This window comes from Pelecanus crispus, chromosome 1 (assembly GCF_030463565.1).
Source record: "Pelecanus crispus isolate bPelCri1 chromosome 1, bPelCri1.pri, whole genome shotgun sequence".
In the NCBI taxonomy this organism is placed as follows: Eukaryota; Metazoa; Chordata; class Aves; order Pelecaniformes; family Pelecanidae; genus Pelecanus; species Pelecanus crispus.
In genome coordinates, this window is record NC_134643.1 from 92,773,951 (window position 1) to 92,797,036 (window position 23,086).

The 23,086-nt window shown below is 41.2% G+C and overlaps 1 protein-coding gene across 1 annotated transcript in view; it reads left to right on the top strand.

The window, feature by feature from the left end:
* The window catches only part of MAN1A2 (mannosidase alpha class 1A member 2), a 144,182-nt gene extending 121,714 nt beyond the window's left edge, over window positions 1-22,468 (top strand). Inside the window, exons 11-13 of the mRNA XM_075727805.1 lie at window positions 8,398-8,570; window positions 17,347-17,462; window positions 21,980-22,468. Coding sequence (XP_075583920.1) covers window positions 8,398-8,570; window positions 17,347-17,462; window positions 21,980-22,112 — 422 coding nt within the window. The 3' untranslated portion in view covers window positions 22,113-22,468. The remainder of the gene's footprint in view (window positions 1-8,397; window positions 8,571-17,346; window positions 17,463-21,979) is intronic.
* Window positions 22,469-23,086: the final 618 nt, after the last annotated feature.

The window sequence follows — 23,086 nt, forward strand, 5'->3', positions numbered from 1 at the left end:
GCCATTATGAATCCTTCTCTGCTTTCTGGTCTGCCCCTTGATGTCAAGCATTCTGTCTCCATCCAGTTCGTGCTCTCAGCAGTAGATCTTTGTGGTGTTTAGGAGCTGTTGCCCCAGCAGGCAGTTATACCCTCTTCTCCCAGCTTACAGGTGGAGGGGCAGGCTGTATTGCAGGAATCCCACACTAGCCTAGCCGGGTTACAGTGCTCCCAAACATATTCTAACCCATTCTCCAACTCAAATGCTTCTTTTAGGTTCCCCAGACACATGATGAAAAGATGTGTGTTTTGCCACAAATTATTTGGGGAGGACTGAGGACCACCCTGCAGATGCAAAAGCATCCTGCTTTTTCACCTCTTTACTGGTGAAAAAATATCCTCCACTGCCCATCCTTTCTTTCCATTTTGGCAACAGCAATCAATTTGCCATGTGACCAGAAAAAGTTGCCACATGGTCACAGATTTGCACCGTAATGTTATAGACTGACTTATTTGCCTTAGCTTTGGCATCACTGGAATGAGAGCTTTCCACTGACATTTTGGGTATTCCTTAGTCCCCTGGAATGTGTATCAGTGATCCCTTGCAGGTTTTTTGGATGCTCACAGTGCATCATTGGGGCTTGCTGAAGATTTTAGGACATTTCTTAACTTGATTGAAAGTGTGGTACAAATAAAGCCCACCATCACCTTTTGGACAGATTGTTGCTGGTGTGACACCATGCCACATCTCCCAGCATATAAATAAGACCAACCTCAGATCTGTGAAGCTACCTTAGAGAGGTGTCGTGGTTTAGCCCCAGCCAGCAACTAAGCACCACGCAGCCGCTCGCTCACTCCCCCTACCCCAATGGGATGGGGGAGAGAATCGGAGGAGTAAGAGTGAGAAACACTCCTGGGTTGAGATAAGAACAGTTTAATAATTGAAATAAAGTAAAATAGTAATGATAATAATAAGAATATAATAATGATAATAATAATAATATACAAAGCAAGTGATGCACAATGCAATTGCTCACCACCCTCCGACCGATACCCAGACAGTTCCCGAGCAGCAATCGCTGCTCCCTGGCCAACCCCCCCAGTTTATATACTGAGCATGACATCATATGGTATGGAATAGCCCTTTGGTCAGTTTGGATCAACTCTTCTGGCTGTGCCCCCTCCCAGTTTCTTGTGCACCTGGCAGAGCATGGGAAGCTGAAAAGTCCTTGACTAGCATAAGCAGTACTCAGCAACAACTAAAAACATCATGGGTTCATGAAAGCCAGGTCCTGCTTGACCAACCTGATCTCCTTTTATGACCTGGTGACCTGCCTGGTAGATGACGGAAAGGCTGTGGATGTCATTTACCTGGACTTTAGCAAAGCTTTTGACACCGTCTCCCACAATATTCTCCTTGGGAAGCTGGCAGCTCATGGCTTGGATGGGAGTAGTCTTCGCTGGGTTAAAAACTGGTTGGGTGGCTGAGCCCAGAGAGTTGTGGTAAATGGAGTTAAGTCCAGTTGGCACCCGGTCACGAGTGGTGTTCCCCAGGGCTCTGTTTTGGGGCCAGCCTTGTTTAATATCTTTATCGATGATCTGGATGAGGGGATTGAGTGCACCCTCAGTAAGTTTGCAGATGACACCAAACTGGGTGGGAGTGTCGATCTGCTGGAGGGTAGGATGGCCCTGCAGAGGGACCTGGACAGGCTGGATCGATGGGCTGAGGCCAACTGTATGAGGTTCAACAAGGCCAAGTGTCGGGTCCTACACTTCGGTCACAACAACCCCATGCAATGCTACAGGCTTGGGGAGGAGTGGCTGGAAAACTGCCTGGCGGAAAAGGACCTGGGGGTGTTGGTAGACAGCTGGCTGAACATGAGCCAGCAGTGTGCCCAGGTGGCCAAGAAGGCCAACAGCATCCTGGCTTGTATCAGGAATAGTGTGGCCAGCAGGAGCAGGGAGGTGATTGTTCCCCTGTACTCGGCGCTGATGAGGCCACACCTGGAATACTGTGTCCAGTTTTGGGCCCCTTAATACAAGAAAGACATTGAGGTGCTGGAGTGTGTTCAGAGAAGGGCAACAAAGCTGGTGAAGGGTCTGGAGCACAGGCCTTATGAGGAGCGGCTGAGGGAACTGGGATTGTTTAGCCTAGAGAAGAGGAGGCTGAGGGGAGACCTTCTCGCTCTCTACAACTGCCTGAAAGGAAGTTGTAGTGAGGTGGGTATTGGGCTCTTCTCCCATGTAGTTAGCGATAGGACGAGAGGAAATGGGCTTAAGCTGCGCCAGGGGAGGTTTAGGTTGGAAATTAGGAAAAATTTCTTTACGGAAAGGGTGGTCAAGCATTGGAACAGGCTCCCCAGAGAGGTGGTGGAGTCACCATCCCTGGAAGTGTTCAAAAAACGGGTAGATGTGGCACTTCGGGACATGGTTTAGTCCAGTCTACCCTTGATTGGCTTAGAGTAGACTTGGTAGTGTAGGTTAATGGTTGGACTGGATGATCTTAAAGGTCTTTTCCAACCTAAGCGATTCTGTGATTCTATCAGCGTGTTATCAACATTCTTCTCCTACTAAATCCAAAACACAGCACTATGCCTGCTACTAGGAAGAAAAATTAACTCTATCCCAGCCAAAACCAGGACAAGAGGCCACAGTCTATTGCACCTACATGTCTTGCTGGGTCAAGCAAAGATACTCGATCTCAGCCCACACAACTCAGTTTCTTCCTCACTACCTAACACCATTATCGTTGGTAGTTACTGCTGCTTTAGTCAGGATTAATCAATACTAAGATTAATAGTTTTTTCATAGAGGCAGATGTGGAGGAAGGATGAGACCCCATTTTGGACTTACGAGGACTACATGTGTTCATACATAAGCTCAGTTCAGGATGGTGATGGAGGAGATCATCCCAGCTCTACAGAGAGGAGAAGGACTTTTGTCTCTTGAATTCAAGGATACCTTATTCTACATCTCAGTCAAAACAGATAACAGGAGGTATGTCTTGTGGTAGAAACAAACCCATTCCGGTTCAAAAGTCGCTTGCTTGACTTCTGTACAGATCTGAGGTTTTTCATAGGGTACCTGGCCATCATAGTAACCCAACTTGGGTGAAAGTATCTGCTTTTGTTACCCAAGTGACTGAGTAATTAAAAGCAGGTTAATCATTCCCTTCAGGTTATCTTGGGGCTTTTTATCTTTGGACAGTTAAACTGAGTCAATACCCTGCTGTTTTTTGGGAGCGAGTCTTCCAGACCTACCCTCTGAGGAAATTTTGCTATCCTATACACACTATTTTCTCACATCAGGCCCAAGTGTCATTGTCCAAATGTAAGGTAGTCTGTCTACATGTGACAGCCTTCTCCTATATGGCTTATTACAAGTTTTGCCTTAATCCTTCTAGATGCTGCTACATCCTTTGTGTTCCCTTTCCCACCAGATTGCATTCTGTCAGCACTGAAGTTACTCATTTCATCTCTCGCGATGCTGTCTGCTCCACAGTGCTGATTAGTACAGAGAAGTTGGAAAGTCCTTGTGACCATTCCTGGTGTATTTCCATGGACATTATGTCCCAGTGACAACTGGCGTCACTGCAATGTAATCAATGAGAGGTTTATGCAGGGACGCAGTCTCTCTGATAATCTGATTCACCTATCAGTGTTCTCCAGGAATACCCGAGAGAAGACCTCAGACTCCTGAGTTGTAGGTTGGAGAAGTGACTGGGGATATCCTGAGAAGCTCAGGCCCTTGCCCTGGCTCTGTGAAAATCCCTGTAGGTTCTGCTTAAGCTGAGGATCAGTCTATAGCACTCCCTGTAGGAGGATGCCTTTCTAATTCACCAGCTGGAGGAAGCTGATGGTCTTTGGAAGGTAAAGGCAGAGGCTACACGCATGACTCTGACCTGCCTCTGACAAAGGGATTTGTGTTTCCAGGATCCATTGAACTTGTTGGCATGAGACCCCCGAGGCTTTTCCTCTCTTCAGGAAATTGCAATGCATGTGGCACTCCTTGGAAACACCAAGGATTTGAAAAGGCTTATTGATGGTCAAAGGCAGAAAACTTCACTGTAACCAGAATAGTCTTGGGATGTGTAATCTACACATGCCTCTGTTTCCTACCTACTCCGCTTTTTTCTGTACCATAACCTATTGATAGATTATTGCTGCAGTCATCCTAAATCTCCCATCCTATGACAGGAGATTTCAAGATTTTTTCTGTAGTCCAGGGTGCTTTTGATTTGGAGAGGAGATTGAGAGAACCAAAGATAGAAGGCATGCTCTGTTCTGTGTGCCCATGTGCCAGCACAGCACAAGGAACCATGGTGCTGTCAGTGGGCACTGGTAAGGCTAAAAGAATACAGCTTCACATGCTTATGGTGCAAGGTTTCTTAATGTTTAAGCTTGTGTGTGGACTGTATATCTTGAGGTATTCCACTTACTGGGGATTAGTTCTTTGGTTTACATGCTTAACACGTACCACTGAGAAACATGGCAAAGGCATAGAATAACTGGCAATGAGAAATCCATAAATGGGAAAAAAGAAAAAAAAAAAGGTCCAATGAAACTGAAAGAATAAAAAGACAAATCAGTCTGAATAATTAGCTTTCATAGGTATTGTAGAGGTTAGATTAATAAGCAAAATTATCTATATAGATGGCAGCATGTGCTGATTTATAGCACATAGTATTTTTTAGTAAAATATACCATCCCTTTTACATAAGAATTTTCCCAGCCATTAGCTGATAGTATGTAAAGTATTGGCTGACTACAGACAGATTATTTTAGGATGAATTTTTTTGCATGTCTTTAAAGTTTCTTGACAAGAACTGTCCTCAGAATCTGGGTACAGCTTTAGCTGTTTTTATATGTGTGACAATTCCAATGCAGAATAAGCCAGATGACTAAGATTTCAGCTGAGACATTGTAAGGGTATGAGTAGATGCTGTGTCTGTCCCAAGACTCTCAGTAAGCAGCTAAACAGGCAAAGATGAAGAAAAAAGAATAATGACTTGTTTTCGTGAGAAGTATAAAATAACAATGTGTGTTGATGGAATGGTTTAGAGAGTCTCAAACAAAAGTATCTTTGAGGTTCTCCTCCTCAAATTTTAAATGAGTTAGAGGCTAGAAAGTATTATTAGAATTATGAATCCTTTCTTACTTTCAGGAAATTTATTACTAGATTGACTGTAGTCTTACAGGAACACACAAAAAAAATCAAACAATATTTTCAAAATTAGTTATAAAATTAGATATATAAATATTTATCTAGAAGTCTGAGTATTTGCCCTTCTTTTCAGCAGTGCTAAATACAGCTCTCATTGAAATCAACTTTAAATCAGTTAAAATCTCTTTCAAAATGGTACTGGTTTAGCTTTGTAATTTTGCACTATGATATGAAATTTTCTCATCTGCTCTCCCTGCCTAGGCTATAGCCTATCAGCGCCATTAATATTAAAATACCTTGATTAAAGTGTGACCACTATAGCGTTGTAAAATGGCCTTAATTGGTTCTTTGCCTAGAAGAATGCTTCCCTGAAAGGTATGATGTTCATAGTAGCTTCTTTACTTTAGTCAGCTATTGGTAGAAGTGCTGTGATTAATTTTACATCCTTGGTTTCAGATAAAAATTCAGTGAGATTGTCACAATATGCAGGGGTCACCCATCCTTGGGTGGAATAATTTGCTGGAGTGCCCAATAACGTTAAAAATAGATATGAGTAAATACTTAAGGATTTAATGCACCAACAGGCTACAAAGCAAGAGAAGGTGTCACAGTTTCTGAAGGTGAGGCATCACCAGAACTGCCTGAAATACAGCTTCTGTGGTGGGTAAGAGTAATACAGCTGACATGGTTTACCTGATTTCCAAAAGGCTTTGAAAAAGTTCTCTACTAAGGCCCTTTAAGGGGCATATTAAGCGGCTACAGCATAAGCAGCAAGTACCTGCATGGAGGAAAAGAAAAAAGGCTGTAGTGTAACAAATAGGGTAGAGGTAAATAGTCAGCTCTTGCAATGGACGAATGGTGGTTAACCAGTGGTACTCTGATATATTTGATACATATTTATACACATATGTGTATAGACATGTATAAATGTATATTATACTAGATATATTTACATTTAATGTTTTAATATGTGTATATATGTATATATAAATAAAAATTATACATATATGCACATATATAAATGATCAGGAAAAGGGCAGGAACAGTAAGGCAAGCGTGCTGATAATAACTACAAAAAAAGCTATTCAGGATAGCAAGGATGAAAGAAAGTTGAAAAATTACACAAGGACTTTATGAGGTTGAGTAATTGCGTAATAAATTAGTAAATTAAAATCAGTGTAGTTAAATGTAAAGTGAGGCACCTATGAAAAAATTATTCCTAACCTCACATATAAAACGATGAGCTTTTAACTGACCATTACAACTCAGGAAATTGCTCTTGAGATTACGAAAATGTCAGCTCAGTAGCAGTCACGAAAAACAAAGTGAGAAAGAGCAAAATACAAAATGTCATTATGTCACTATTAATCTTGTCCATGCCTTTAGTGCTGTATTCAGGCTGGTCCTCTCATTTCACAAACACATATAGTAGAACTGGAAGAGCTGCAGAGAAAGGCTAGAAGGAAAACTACAGGTATGGAACAGTTTCCATTCAAGGAACAACTGAATTGGATAGTATTCTTCAGTGTGGAAAAGGGACATTTTAAGTAGGATACAACAGATTTGCAAAATCACCAGGGAACTGGAGAGAGTGGATAGGAATCAGTTGTTCACTCTCCTCTCCAAGACAAGACCTAGAGGCTATTGAATGAGTCTAGTAGGAACCAAACTGAAAATGGAAAACAATAAAAAAAGTGGTTCTACACCAAAGAGGTATTAGAGGTGTGGAACTACTTAGCAGAGGTTGTTTTGGATGCTTTAGGCTTACACAGGTTTAAGGAAACACCAGACAAGTACTTGGGAGATAAATCTATTAAGAATTACTGACCACATAAAAAAGTATGTCTAGTTTGGGAGAAGCCTTGGGCTCAAAAAAATTGGAGACTGGTAGAGAAGCTGGAAAAAGGTATCTCATATATTTGGCCTGTTCTTCCTCTTCCCCATCCTTGTCTGATTTTGGCCATTGTTGGAGACATGATACTGGACCAGACAAAACTTCCATCTGGTCCAGTGTGGCCATTCTTGTCTTCGTAATCTTGGATAGGTAGAACTCTGTATCTAATCTCATTGGTTTTGTAGTAAAATTTGTAATTTTTTTTTACTGAAACTGCTAAAATGGCCCATTTTGAAAGAAGTATCATATATATTTCTTGATGGAACTTTCCTTACCACGCATGTGGCTGAAGCAGAGTGGTGCTTTTTTCTGCTGGCATCCAGAGCCATACTCACTTGAAACAAAAAGATTAAGGAACTTTTTTTGGAGATTTTTCTGCTGGGGCATGCACTGGGAGGTGCTCATATTTTGTAATATTCTAAGGTTCCCTTTTCAGACTCATGAGACCATGGTTAATTTGAGCTTCTAGCGCATAGGAATTACATGATTAATTGCTTTGATAATTTTTAAAGTTCGAGTGCAGCTTCAGAGTTCAGTGCCTTAAAAATTCTCTGCCAAAGCAAAGGGTGGAGTGCAGCTGTAGATAGGAGTGCATTATTTATGTCAAATTTGAGGAATACTGTGTAGCTGTATAATAAAAAAAAATGTAATTGCATATTCATATTATAGACAGTTTTTCTACAGGTACCTCCTTCTTTTATGAATAGTCTTCCAGATGCTGGCACAGGGCCATTACAGCTTCCTTTAAGGGCTGAAATCGTGAATGTCTTAATTCAGAGATTTATTTTCAGGTGTGGCTAAATTTTCATTGCCTAGTTGTAAACCCTTTACTTGAGGATCACATTATGAAGCACATCAGTTACGGTGGCCTGACAGCACTTCCCTAAACCAAGAGAGTTTGGATAAAGATGCAGGTTATTTGAGAGGGTGGTACCTGGTTTTGTTCCGAGATCTCTTCCTGCTGTGCTGGGTGGCATCAAAGGACATCAAAACCTCTGTTGACCTTTTTTTTTTTTTTTTCCTTGAAAAGAACTGATGTTGGTCACTTTAATTTTTTTCCTATGATTGAATGTGTTAATGTGTTTATATTCTTAGCGTTTCATTAGTTTTCAAGAGGATTACTGTACTCCTGTCGAGATAGGTAGTTTTCTCACAGGAACTGGATAAATTATTCATAAGAGAAATTATAGGCCTCAACAATAGGAAATATTTATGAGACTGCTTAAAGAAAAGCTAGTTTCTGCTTTTCTCACATGCTTGGGATATAGCAGTCTCCTAGCCACCCTTCCTGCAAAGATTGGTAAGGAATAAATTTTTTCTTCTTTTTTTTAATTTTTAATTTTTTTTTCCTTTCCTCTGCAGCATTAAAGCTGGGTCCAGAAGCATTCAAATTTGATGGTGGCGTAGAGGCAGTGGCAGTGCGGCAGAATGAGAAGTATTACATCCTAAGACCAGAGGTGATTGAGACCTACTGGTATATGTGGAGATTCACACACGATCCCAAGTACAGACAGTGGGGCTGGGAGGCAACGCAGGTAAATGTATTAATTATCTGTCAGTAAATTAATCCTATGTATTTTCCTTTTGTAGCCACTTTAATCTCGTGGTACTGAAGCACTTCAAATGGTAATTGATTTTCACAAGTTGCTGTAAACCAGGGTACGTATGGGGGTGCGTACAGTTATTCCTGTTTTGCAACTGCTGAATCAGATGCACGGATAAGAAACGTGTTCAGCATTATACAGCTGATGGGTTTTAGGCATGGAAATAGAATCCACTGGTCGTGACTCTTACTGTTATCAGTAGTCCACAGCCCCCAAGAGAGGTAATTTATACTGGGAAATGAAAGCATATTATAAATAACTTTGTTAAGCATGTGTTAGCACTCGGTTTAGGCTAAAAGACAAAGCTATTCTTATGGTTCCTCCTTGGTCAGCTCTTAAAACACAAGTGGTAGGACAGCTGTTCTCAATTGGTTTGTAGACTAGATAGCATCTACATATGTATATGTGGGTTGGTATCACGGCTCTTTCTTTTCTTAGTTGTCTGATTGGAAGCAAAAAAAAAAAAAAAATTGCCAGTTTAGGTTTATTTAATTGTAACAAAAAATTACATCACTAGAAGTAGACCAGAAAGGGAAGTGAAAAAGTAATGGCACATGAGGCAGAATGTAAAAATTGTTGCTACGGTATTTTAGAGATTATTGCTTTTTTTGTACATCTGCTTTCCTGGGTTTATATCTATTTGTTGTATGTTTCAATCAAATTCCCGAGTATGAAAATGCTTCTCAGCGTTTCTCATTGGAAATGCTGATAATGGTATACAGAAGCGCAAATTAATTGTAAGACTCTCAATGCAGGTCTCTGCTCATGGCCTTCCTTCATTCATCCTTTGTACATGGATAACTCCTTTGTCTGATCGTCACAGACTATGGGATATATGAATAACTAGGTTCCATTTTCACATGACAATATAATATTCTAGTTGTAAAAATTATTTATAATCCCAAAAAGACTTCTCCTTTTAAATGTGAGCCTTTTCTGGTCTCATGTTTCTCACTGCTTCCACCTGCTGGTCTGTACTGGGGCCATACAAAACTCATTTGCTGGCCGAAACAGTTTCTTGTCATCTTAAAGATCTGAGCGGCCATTGGATTACTGCAGCTCCTCCACTTCCCTGCTACAGCTCCAGCAGTCCTTGGAAACACAGCTCAAAGCCAGTTTCGTAGATGAGAATAAATATTAAAAACGACAAGACATGAATGAAATATTTTGAGTACAGCCAAAGGAGATGAGGGAAGAGCAAAGGAAAACACGAACCAAGAGCCTGGAGAAACTTTAGTCTGCAGGTGAAAACCAGTTTTGCTCCAGAGGCAAGAGGCCCAGAAAAAGTACTTGGAGCAAGAGATCTCTTGAGAAGCGTGGATCTGTTCATCAGGTGGAAGATAGTTAAGGCAGGTTCGGAATATTTAGCTGAGCTTATCCCTATCCTTCCCTCAGTTTACAGTCATGTAGAAGAGTCCAAGTATTTTAAGACTGTGTCTTAGTCTTGGCTAGGTTTTGCCTTGTAGACTGTTTTGTTATAACCAACATTATGTTATTCTGGAGAGAGGTTCTACATTTGTCACATTTGCATTCCAGAATACGTTGCTGCTCTCTCCAAAACATCAAACATTGAGTCACATCATCCCTTCTGCCCAAACTATGCATGTTTCTAAAATGACAAAGAAATGGATTTAGTAACCTACTCCTTGCCAGTGTGTGTACTACAAATGCTTGCTGATCCAACACCAGCTCCTGTCAGAAGCTATGGCTGGATGATCCAAGCTGAGATTGGGTCCTTTGTACTAGGTTAAAGAATTTATAAATATAAATCTTTCAGGCCAGGATCTGTCTCTTAAGCACACTGCGTGTCTTTGAATTGCATGTTGTTCAGTTTTCTCCATTTGCCTTCATATCTTGGTCCCCATTAATGCTTTCAAAGCAAACCGTCCCTTCTTCCTCCCCCCGCCTCTGTGTGCAGGGTAGGATTTTATTTTATCCTTCTGTCAACCTGCATAAAAGTTGTGTAAGTCAGGCAGCCCATGTGCTTAACTGCCTCTGTCCTTACAGAGTGCCTTTTTTTGCTTGTTTGCTTAATAAAGAGTTCTTTATCCAACATAGCCATAAAATATTTCTGAACTCTTCGTCAATGGTTTTGCATACCCCTCCCTCCCACAGTTACAGATTTTTTTTCCTCCACCATCATACTAACGCAGAAGCTTGGGAAGCTTTTTATTCCCCAGGGTTTTCTGTTCCCTGCATATAGATAATAAGTTCTTGTGTTTAGTCCTCACACCTACTCACTACTTTCGCATCTTCCCTACCACACACAGCTCTGGTTGTGTTTATTCCTCCATTTATAAATAGAGAAGAATCTGGTATGACACACAGAGCAGTTGGCTTGCTGCTCTTGTACAACACTGGCTGTATTCGCTTTCCTTTTGCCTTTCAACCACTGAAGCATACTTTGAAATCTGTATTACAGACTTCTCATGGTGAATGATAGTTTCATCATCAGAAGTCTAGTACGTTTTTTTAAACTTTTGAGGAAACTGAGTTTTGTTTCTGAGTGCTAAATGGTCTTATTTTTCTACACTGAACCTGGTGTAACCTGGTGTTTGACTGAGTTCTTGGTGGTCTCCCTTGTTTACTTCTTTGAATAGATGAATACGTCCCTACCTGAATGGATTTGGGTTAGTTCACCGATATTTTAGAGGCCTGCTTCTGTCATCTTAAGAACTCTTCAGAGATGATCCAGGATACATTGCAGAACCACCTGGCTTTTAAGTGTACTGCATTACTTCAGTTTCTTTAGCACTCCCAGCCCCGATATCTCTGTTTTTTATCAATGGGAATTTGCACAGAGGGCTGTGTGTGTATGCCTATCTTTGTACTGTACTTTCTTTATCTATTTCACCATTGGCAGCTTCTTTTTGGCTTTATTATCTGGACTTTTGGACAAAACTTGGGCATTTTAGTGCAGGTGGTGTGCTTTGCCCAAGGCCTCTTTTGTCACATCTCTCCAAATCCAGTGTCTGCGGGGGAAAAAAACAGGAAGTTGAATCTTATATTTCCTCAGTGATCATAAATCCCTGTGACAGGGTCTCTGTCTCTTTCCTAATAAAAAAAGGTTAATTCTCCCTAATACTATACTTGGCACTAGAGACAACATCCATCGCAATTGTATCGGGCCAGCCAAATTGGATGATGATATGCTGGGGGGGCTGGCTGAAGTATTAGAGAAACACACATGCAAGATATTCAGGGTAAATACAGAAAATGACTAAAATCCTTTTTAGGCTAATTATTTGAAAGTAATAAGAGCCACCACTTCACAATAGGCATGTAAAGCCAATTACTAATCTAAGCTGTGTGAATGAAGGGTTCAACTATTTCTTGGGGACTTCCCTATCTGACTAAGTAGGATTGCACCATGGAGGCTGCAGAGTTCGTTCAGAGTTTCTACTTACAATGACAATAATACACGAGACCTCAAGTTTGGGCTAACTTCAGGCAAATTGAGGATTGACAGTAAGATGGAGTGGAAAGACCTATAGCTCTCTTATTAGTGAAACAAAGTAGACAGAAAAGAGCCAGGCATAGGATGGAGGTGAAAGAAACATGGGTTCACAGTTTATGGGTTGGAAGCTGTGAGTACCACAGAGAGATGCTTTGGGGAGGTAAGCTGGGGAAGAGACTGGCACAGTTTTTATGAGCATGCTGTTAGCACAGTCAAGAAGAGTCACACATGCAACCACAAAAACACCCTCAGAGGAACTGAGGGAGCTGGGGTCTGATCTAGAGGCACCTCCAATTTTAGTTCCAAAGAACTCTGACCTCCCTGTATGTCACAGGCTTGGAAATTGCTCTTTGCATCATTTTTGAGTGGAGACACACATATTGGGCAAGAGTACACTATTGCATATTCTTCTGTTCTACTCTTGATTTGAATAAAGGGAACTGGAAAATCCACTTTTGCTAGTGTGTTCTGTTATTTAATTGCTTGTGCTTTCCCATTTGAATTTGTCTAGTTTCAGCTGTCAATCACTGGATTTTCCTATGACTTCCTATATTATATTAAAATGTCTTTTATTCCCTCATGTTTTCTTTCCAAAGAGTTTTCATAGATTGTAATAAGCTTACTATTGAGTCTATTTAAGATGCTAAACAAATTGTATTGTCTCCCACTGTAAAGCATTTTCTGTAAATGTCTGCAGCCACATCAGTTCATCATCCTTTTTTAAAAATGAATTCTGGAATTGCATATTCCTGTTTTGTCTTTATGCACAGCCCTGCACAAAAGTAAAATTATATCCCTGCTACTGTTTACTATCCCTGTGTGTGGACCTGCCACAACATACTAGCAGGAGCTCATACTGGATTGTCTCATGTGGCCACTGAATTCTTTTAAGTGTCTCTACTTTCCAGGCTAATCTGGTTCTGCAGTTATGCAGCCTTTATGTCTAGATTTAGGATTATGTGCCTGGTTATATGAAACTCATTTAGTTTGGGCCCCAGTTACCGCCAGATTGCACTGACTGCTGTTACTTACTTATGTCATTTTTCCCAGCAGCAGTGTTGCAGTGATTGATAAAACTTCAGACCATTCCTTGTGGATTTCTGTGAGAAGCAGCAGCTCTATTTGTTGATGATTTTACATTGCCAGTTCGTTCTTAGAGCACTCTCAGTCAGTTTTAATTTAAGATAGTGATAATGGTATGGTATACTGCTGCTTTGTCTTATCATGAAGTCCTATGGTACCACATAAATTGCTTTAGAAACTTTTATTACACCTGTGCAGTTACCTTTATTTGCCAGTTTGTAGACCTCAAGGAATGAAATCAAGCTTGTGAGCAAGATAGTTTTCTATAAAACCATGCTGATTGGTGTCAATTATCCTCTTATTCTTCTATATTTTTTTACATGTGTTTCTGTAATTTTTTGGGACTAACATCAGGTATGCCATTTTAAGATTATTCAGCCTGTCCATGCCTCGTAATAGTAACATTGCCTTGATACCCTTCCAGTCATCTAGGACTTCCCTGTATTCTAGGGTGCAATAAATTCAGCATCATGTTATCAAGGAAACTGGTCTTCAGCTCTTGAGTGAAAGAGTATCCAAGTGGCAAATCAGATGCCTCTACACAGAGTACTCTGAGATCTGTGTGAAGGCAGAACAAGGCAAATTTCAAGTGCTTTTTAAGCAGCTTGTCTAGAGCATGAAACTTTTCAGACAGTGTCCTAAAGTTCTGTACACCCCTGAATCAAGGAAAATTTGTTTATCCATATTTGGATGAATAGCTGTATAGCAATCTTTCAGAGGAATTTTTCCTCTACAGTTCATGACTACCTGCAGTGTCTAGATCTCTGATTGTGCTGGTTTTGGCTGGGAGAGAGTTAATTTTTTCCATAGTGGCTCATATGGGGCTCTGTTTTGGATTTGTGCTGAAAACAGTGTTGATAACACAGGGATGTTTTCCTTATTGCTGAGCAGTGCTTACATAGGGTCAAGGCCTTTTCCGCCTCTCACCCCACCCCACCAGCGAGCAGGGTGGGGGTGCACAAGGAGTTGGGAGGGGACACAGTTGGGACAGCTGACCCCAACTGACCAGAGGGATATTCCATACCGTATAACGTCATGCTGAGCGTATAAAGCTGGGGGAAGAAGAAGGAAGGGGGGGACGTTTGGAGTTATGGCTTTTTGTTTTCCCAAGTAACTGTTAGGCGTGCTGGAGCCCTGCTTTCCTGGAGATGGCTGAACACCTGCCTGCCAATGGGAGGCAGCGAATGAATTCCTTGTTTTGCTTTGCTTGCTTGCACAGCTTTGGCTTTACCTATTAAACTGTCTTTATCTCAACCTGTGAGTTTTCTCACTTTTACCCTTACAATTCTCTCCCCCATCCCACCGGGGGGTAGTGAGCAAGTAGCTGTGTGGGGCTTCGTTGTAGCTGGGGTTAAACCAGGACACTGATCAACTAGGATAAATCCTCTGCCTATCCTGAACTCCAGTCTAGCCAGAGTCTGCCGCCCCAAGGAGAAATTTCTGAAGATACAAGACTACTTGGTAATTGTAAGGGGGGAAAAAAATCGATATAAATCACACGTTTTCTTTTTTAGGTTTTCAGGCCTGCTCGCTTCAGCAGTGTTGCACTTAGTTATCCAAGCGTGAGACCTCTGCAGCACAGAGCAGGATCTCAGTGCTATCTATTATCTACAGTCTATAGAGTAAACAAGTTGTGTCTCTTATGCTGACTTGCGGTTTTAATTCTTGAGCAGAAAGGAGACAATGTCCTAACAGCAGTACCATTTGTTCCTTCTTTTCATTTTGCCACAATCACTAGCAAGTTTCTGCTGTCTGAGCTGTGGCACACAGTGTCAGGATTGCTGAATCGTTGACCAGAGGAACACCTGCAAGGTCAGAGTCTGCACGCTAGAACTTCTGGCAGGATTGTAACCATTGGAGCTTTTCCGTGCATCTTGCTACGCTCCGGAGCAGAGACAAAGACAAGGTTGTGTTCTGCCGTATTATAACAAAGGGGATAGTGGCAAGAGGAGGCACTTCATTTCCTGCCTAGAAAGCAAAAGTGCTTTGGTTCTTGTTTATTCATGTAACGCCTGCCTAGTGGCGGTAGGACTTGTGGGGAGGAACGTGAAAATGGTTCCATAAACAGCGTATGCATTCTTTCTTAAGAAGTCGGCCAAGCAATTAATTTTTTTTCTTTTCCTTTTTTTTTGTTTGGCTGCCATGTGATAGCTACCATCACTTGTGGTGTGCAAGAGCATGCAGACAAAGAGATTGTCATACGTGTGATGCTGTTGGGCTAGATGTGTCACATACACCTTTCTCTCCAGACTGCAGAGAAAACTTGGTCAACCCAAATTCCAACATGTGAATAGTCTTAGTGTAGCCCTAGCCTGTACCAGTAACCAGCTCTGAAAACAATTCATCCAGACACTTGCTCCTTTTAGGCTCAAGTCCCAACAAAAAAGGGAGCATTTCTATCCGAACTTGGAAAAAGCTCCACTTGAGGTAAGGAATTACAGTGAGAATTAGATTTTGCCAGGAAAGACCGTACCTTTCTTGGCGTAAGCTCAGGCTCTAGAGCCACAGCCATTCCAGTAACATTCTTTTGCCAGACTCTCCTCTTGCTTGTTTAAAAATCTTGGTCTTCAGAAATTTGAAAGAACTTTGTACAGTCTGGATTATTCTTTGGTCCATGAACAACCTCACATTTCTGCAGAGCAAGAGTGTATACTAGGAGGAGGTTAGCTGTAGTACCTGATGTGCTGTGACTTACTGTCCTAGGTACCTTGCTCATTTGTCTTTCCACTTCTCCTCCTGATTTCAGTGATGGCATCTGTCAGTGTTCTTCATGCATGTGTCCAATGGAAAATTCTCCTTTGTTTCCTCATATTTCTAGTATACAAAGGCTATAGTAAGGACCTTGAAGAGTTAATTTTGATTTAATTTGTTTTCTTTGCATAAAAAGGGATATCATTCAAAAGTTATTTGCTCCCCTCCCTTGACTCCCCTCAGCTTCTGTTGAGTATAACTAGCAAAAATCAGAATTAATGAAAACCTGGGCCTAAAGCACCATGCGGAGAGAAACTTCATACAGACTAATGGCTGAATCATAGATTACTGAACTACAGGTAGCTACGTTTGGTAGTTGGCAACGACAGACATCCGGAGCCAAACATTTTCCTTCATCACTGTGCCTTTTCTGTCCCTGCATGAATCTATTAAAAGAGCTGGTGTCTGCTGAGGAAGCACTGCCAAAGCAGCGGGGAAGCACAAATAACCTGTGAATCATTTCAGAGTCATTTCTTTGGGGCTGGTTTTAATGGCTGATATCCTTGTGTGCTGTAAGGTCATGCATGTGAGTGGAATAATGAAAGCGTAGGCGAGAGGTGCTCTGAGCTACTAACACGTTCTTTCCAGTCTCCTCCTCTTCCATTGTGCTTTTTGCAGTACTGCGTTCGAGCTGACTAGCTGGGTGATTTGTGAATCATGGATCCATTGGCCCCTTTCTGCATGGAATGTTTATGGATTTAAACTTCATGGTTTAAAGATAAAGAGCTCTTCTGCAGTCCAGTACACAAGCTGACTTGAGTTTCAACTGTATAAAAGGGAAACAGAGAAGGGCACATGTAGGAGATGGAAGTGTGGGGAGAAAGCAGCAGCTAGAAGACTTTATAAGATGAAATGAACAGTCCCTAAAGATGAGTACAGTATTTTATTCCTACTTTCAGTAAGTCCTTATGAGTAGCTACTAGTCACAGAGTTCCTACCACTCTTCAAACTCTTTCAGCTGCAAAATCCAGGGATGTCTGTCATCTTCCCATGCACCTCATAGCATATAAGGTGTTGACTGATTGATGGATGTTCTAGTGTTACCTATGAGGACCCGTACCAGCTCAGAGCAAAAGTCTACCGAGTCCATGTCGTCATCAATACCAGTCAACAGTAAATACCCAGGAAAGAAAGTATGTTTCCTCAGAATACTTTCTTAGCATCTAGCAGTTTGCCAAATGTGGTGGTGTTAGTAGCCCTGGAGGGATTTTACTTCTGTATGTGTCCGGTCCCTTTTTATTTTTTTGGTCAGCATAAACTGTTAACATCCACAGCATCCTCTGACAAGGAAATTCACAACAGAATGATGCATCATGGAAAGAGCTACCTCCTTTCTTGATCAAGCCTGATCCTTTAATGTTTCTAAATTTTGCTCTACAATTAAATTCTCCTTTTCTTTTCCCTTCCTCTTTGCAGGCAATTGACAAGTATTGCCGAGTCAGTGGTGGCTTTTCTGGTGTCAAGGATGTCTATTCCTCATCTCCTACATATGATGATGTACAGCAGAGCTTTTTCCTTGCTGAAACTTTGAAGTAAGTTCTCTTCCATCTTCCTGTAAAAGGTAGCATCTAAATTGTGGAGGAATGTGGTGGCTCAACAAATAAGCTTGTCTTGTCAGGGTGGTTTATGATTTGGACTTTCTTTTTTTCCCAGCTTTAGGGTCCCAGATCAGCCCATTTTACCAGCAGAAAATACAAGCTGAATTTCCCATACAAGAAGCTTATGCTGAGAGACCTTTAGTTTTTAAGACTTCTATTTGATTTCTGGCATTACAGCAGAGGAGAGGTTATCTCCTTTTAAGAAGTTCTCTTCACAAAAGACATTTTTTTAGATATGCTGACTTGACATGTCTTATACAAGTATGTGCCATGCTCTGATGTTGTAGAACCTGTTTCTCCTGTGTATGTCACTGGAAGGGAGTAAATGCAATGGAAGTCCTTCGTGCTCTTGGATGATTTTTCTGTATTTATCCCACAACATATTTTTCTGGAATGCTTTTTGGTGTAAGCAAGAATATCAGGTGCATTTTATAACCTTTTACTTGAATATTTTCAATTCAGTCAAATCAGTAGGACACCTGTATTCCACCCTGCAGAAGCTAATGCCCTCTGTTGCGTATTTGGTTCAAGGTAAAATGTTCAAAGTCATTGGCCTTCCACCATGGGTTTTTTCAATTAATAACAAAAAAGGCTATACTAGAATATGTCATAACCTCTAACTTACGGAGATGATACATAGAATAAGAAAAACTAGTATAAAGGTAGGAATATGTTATGGGGATTTTATTAGGAGATACATTTTTAAAACTGAGCTAGTGTGTCATGGCTACTCATCTCCTTCATCATTGACACAAACCAGCTATCAAGAGCACTCTTTTGTCACACAGTTTTGATCACTCTGGTGTTTTGCCTATGAAGCAATGTCTTCTAACATGTGACAATTTTCTTGATACTCAAGTTACATCAGCAAATTTGGTAATATAGTTCTGCATTGAAATCTACCAAGATTCCTGTATTGGTTACCTCCCTGAAATCTTGTGAATTGTCTACTTTTGGAAGAAAAGTGTCTGAGTTGGCTATTCCCTACCCCCTTTTTTTTTTTTCCTCCTGTGTAACAGTTTGGAGAACGTTTTAGTTGGTTAAATCCACAGACAGAAGCCACTGCTGGCAGTGTGAATGAGGCCAGAGCTGCTATTAGGAGACGTAGTTGTAGCCACTGCTTACATATCCATACCTCTTTCTGTCAAGGCATGATGGAAGGGATGATACATATGTAGTTGCACAAATCTGTCAGCAATGAAGACTCATTAAGGTGCCCTTTCTGTCTTTACAACCCAGTGATATGACAAAAGCCAGTTGTCTGTGTGACAGTCTAGCACGGCATGCAGGCTTTGCAGAACAAACAAGGTTTCTATACAGCAGCAGAGTTTACAGTATCAGCAATATCAAATTTTCAGGTTTTAGCTGTAGCTGATGTACGTGAAGATTGATTTTATGTATTGGGAGCTCAAAATGCAGCAGGGAGAAAGCAGGTCCTGCAAGTGGTAGTACTGGTGCCTTCTTCAGGCACCACAAAAGGAGCAAAAAGGGGCTCCGAGTTCATCATGTGTAAGGGGAGATTCTGACTGTTCTATCCTTCCGCTGGTTCCTTACCAAATTCCTCTACATAGTCACAATACTTTGTTTCCCCATGTTATCATTATAAAAAGAAAGTCAGCCACTGCTACCTCCTCTGTTGTCTTCATTAATTTTATTTCACTTACTCCTTCAAGTTCATTTTCTGGAGACTAAAAGCTGTACTCCCAAAGGGAGAGGCAGCAGTTTCAAACAGGTCCAGTCAGAGAAGCAATACCTCCCCAGGAGCTGATCGTATATGATTGATCTGCCTATAAAAGCCAAATCAGAGAATGAAATCTGCTCCTAAGGGACTTCTGTGGTGACAAGGCTGACCTTTGAAGTATTGCCAGAATCCTGTCTGAATCTTAAATAATCACAAAGAGATCTGAAAATTCACTGATGCATCCCTCAGTAACTGGATGTGCTATAGTGCAAGCATTGCAAAAGAAGGCAGTTCTAGGAAGAAACTCAGAAATTTTTATTGGCGTTTGGTTTGGATCATTTCTCACTTGCAGGACAAAATGTTTTATTGGAGAGCTGGAATATTAGATGTTTGATGTTGATGCGATTGGCATAGCCAAACCAGAAACTGGTATCACCTTGAGATAAAATAGAAAACATAAGGTCAGGATAGCTCAAATGACTATGAAAATAAAGACAGAAGGGTTGGGTGTAGTGCCATGAGGAAAATTAAGATGTCCCTCAGAAAAGGGGCATAAAATGCGTGTTATGGAATGCCTGCTGTGATCTTCTCTGCTATTGATGATAACTTCTGCATCTTCATTCCCCTCAAATTCAAAATCGATACCTCTCCCAAACATGCATTGTTGCTGCTCGGATACTTTGGCTCATAAAAGACACTCAGCAAATTATAAGAGTTTGGGCAGTATGAGTGGCAAGAAGGTAGCTGTTGAGTGGGAAGGAGCAAGACGTAGAAGTAGGTTGCTTAAGTTATTCAAAGGAAAAGCATGAATCAAATGAGGAAGATTGAGGTGCTGGAGCATGTCCAGAGAAGGGCAACAAAGCTGGTGAAAGGTCTAGAGCACAAGTCTTACTTATGAGGAGCAGCTGAGGGAACTGGGATTGTTCAGCCTGAAGAAGAGGAGGCTGAGGGGAGACCTTACTGCTCTCTACAACTACCTGAAAGGAGGTTCTGGTGAGGTGGGTGTTGGTCTCTTCTCCCAAGTAACTAGTGATAGGATGAGAGGAAATGGCCTCAAGTTGCACCAGGGGAGGTTTAGATTGGATATTAAGAAAAATTTCTTCATGGAAGGAGTGGTCAAACATTGGAACAGGCTGCCCAGAGAGGTGGTGGAGTCACCATCCCTGGAGGTGTTCAAAAAACATGCAGACATGGCACTCTGGCACGTGGTTTAGTAGGCATGGTGGTGTTGGGTTGATGGTCAGACTGATGATCTTAGGGGTCCTTCCAGCTTTAATGATTCTTTTCTAGTTTTACTTTCATTAAAAAATAATGCAGCCACCAAGCCAGGAAACATGAAATTAATTATTACTCTACCCTTCATTGGTTTATTGGTGGACTTGGTAGTGTTAGGTTAATGGTTGGACTTGAGGATCTTAAAGGTCTTTTCCAACTTAAACAACTCTTTGATTCTCTAAGATGAATTTGAGTAAGATGAAACATTTCTGCTGTGGTGAAAAAGAGTCTGGAGAGCTGCAGAGGGAGAAAGCAAGGTAGGAGTAAGGAAGAAAGGAAAGGCATGACACTTTAAAGACAAATGAAAAATGTAGAGAACGAGACTAGACAGGCAGGACAAAACTGAATCATCTCAGCAATACATTTTTATCTGTAAACAGTTAATTGATGAGGAAGGGAAGAAAAAGTAGAGCTTCACGGACTGGGTTGTGCTGTGGATACAGCTGGCAAATAAAGGCAATGGGAGAATGATTGGGCAGTGACACATGGCTGTAGACAGTAGACACTACCAGCATCTGATTGAGAGAGCGAAGTAACAGCAGCCTCAGCAGAGCAAAGGCAGAACGTGTGTGCGCATTCTGGATGTGACAGAGCCCACTAAAGGGAATGACACCCCTTCCTTGTCATGTGCTGCAAGACCTCTCATTTTCTGGATGGCAGGAAAGCAAGCTGTAGCAGGAGCTGAGACGTCCTGTACACCCATGATGTTATGCTTGCACTTGCACAATCAGGCTTTCTGGAACAAGGGAAATGCCTTTTGAATTTTAGCAATTGAGTTTGGAACCCTTGACAAAGATCCCTACCACCAGTATCTCCTACAAAGTATAGCACAGCCACATTCAAAACTGTGTATTAAGAAAAAGAACCAAGAAATACTCTTCTTCCGTGTATGTCCAGAAACCTTGTTACATGCTTCATTTGCTCTGCACTGCTTTATAATGTACAACATTTATGAATCCCCTTTGCACAATATATTGGCCCATTTCTTCCCACCAGAAGCTGAACCAGCTTCCAGCATGGTGAGGAGAAGTCAGATCTCTGGCATGGCTTAGTGGGTCCTCTTGCGCTTCCTCATAATCTTTGATTTGGATTAAAGAGGATTAGTCGTTTCCAAGTGGGTTTACTCCGTTAAGAAGAATTTTTTGCCAACTTCTTCTCTGCTCCCCTGTCCCCCAGATCCTTGTGCTTGGTGTCTTGATGTTTCTTTTACATTGCAAGTCTTTGAAAGGAGTCTGAAAAAGCAAAAGTTACTTGGAAAGATTAAAATGCTGTCTTTATAACAACTTTTCATTGAAGGGCTTGGTCGCAATAAAAATGACTCTTCAGATCATTATAATAGGGAAGGTTGTGTGGGTGCTATACAAAGATTGAAAGCAAGTAACTTGTTTATAGCTTTAGCTGCTGACTGGTGGAGCCTGAAGCTGCTGTGTTGCCCCTGCCTGTCTGTTGCTCTGCTTTAATACCCACCATTTTTCCTCTCTGTCTTGATATCTAGGTATTTGTATCTGCTTTTCTCCAATGATGACCTTCTACCATTAGACAACTGGGTTTTTAACACAGAAGCTCATCCTCTGCCTGTTTTACATTTAGCCAACACCACGCTGTCAGGAAATCCTGCATATCGATAAAAACAGCTCTATGAAGAGGAAGAGAGACTGCTTTCAGCTCTGTTTTGTTTACATGGACCACTTGAGACTTTAAGCAGGAGAGGAGATAGACACTTGATAAAACTAGACCTCTGAGTCAAGCAAGTACCGGCGTGAGAAACGAAGCTCTTCAACATATAGATAAGTTAAAAGTTCTGTTTTATACATGACCAAAACATGTTAGTGTGGTATTTGCAGGACAGAGACTTTGTGCGCTTTGAACCCTAGCAAGACATGGAATCTACTGCTTATATTAAATGCAGCAGCATAAGGAAGAGGAGGCTTTCCCGTCCAGGGAGAGGAACTTGCTGCTGCTGCTGTTGGCTGTTGCAAGGAAGAATACATCGGTTGGGTTCAGATCGGGTGGGTTCCAAATACCTAGATTTTATTTTTCTTTTTTTTTTTGTGTTTGATGATGGCATGAACAAAGCAACAACAAAAGCAACATCACTGCACCAGCAGCATCAGGATTTGAATTTTTTTCTGTACCTGTCTGAATTTTCTAAGGAGCATCTGTTTGTCCAGACTGGCAGCCATTCTCAGGGCCTCTAAGCTATTAAAACTAAACTCTAAACTATAAAAAATATTGCCTCCTCATTTTCCCTTTTTAGAATAATGTTGAAATATCTGTGTTGTATGCTTACATCCAAAAAAACAACTAGTAAGCATTTGGTTTGTAGTTCACTGTCAGCAACGTGAGCTTAGATCATTTGGCAAGCTACAGTCACAGTCTGGAGCATATCGCAGGGGTAGGAAGGAGCCTAAGTTTCCCTTCCTCACAAATCCTGTCACATGGAAAAAAACATTCTCTTATTAGTCCTGGTCCTTTTAGCTAAATAAACAGAGATGACAATGTAAGAAAACAGTCTCTCATGATATATATAACAGGATACAATACATGGCACTTAAAAATGCTCCCCTTGAGCTAAGCAGCAGGAGTTTGCTGCTTTATATTT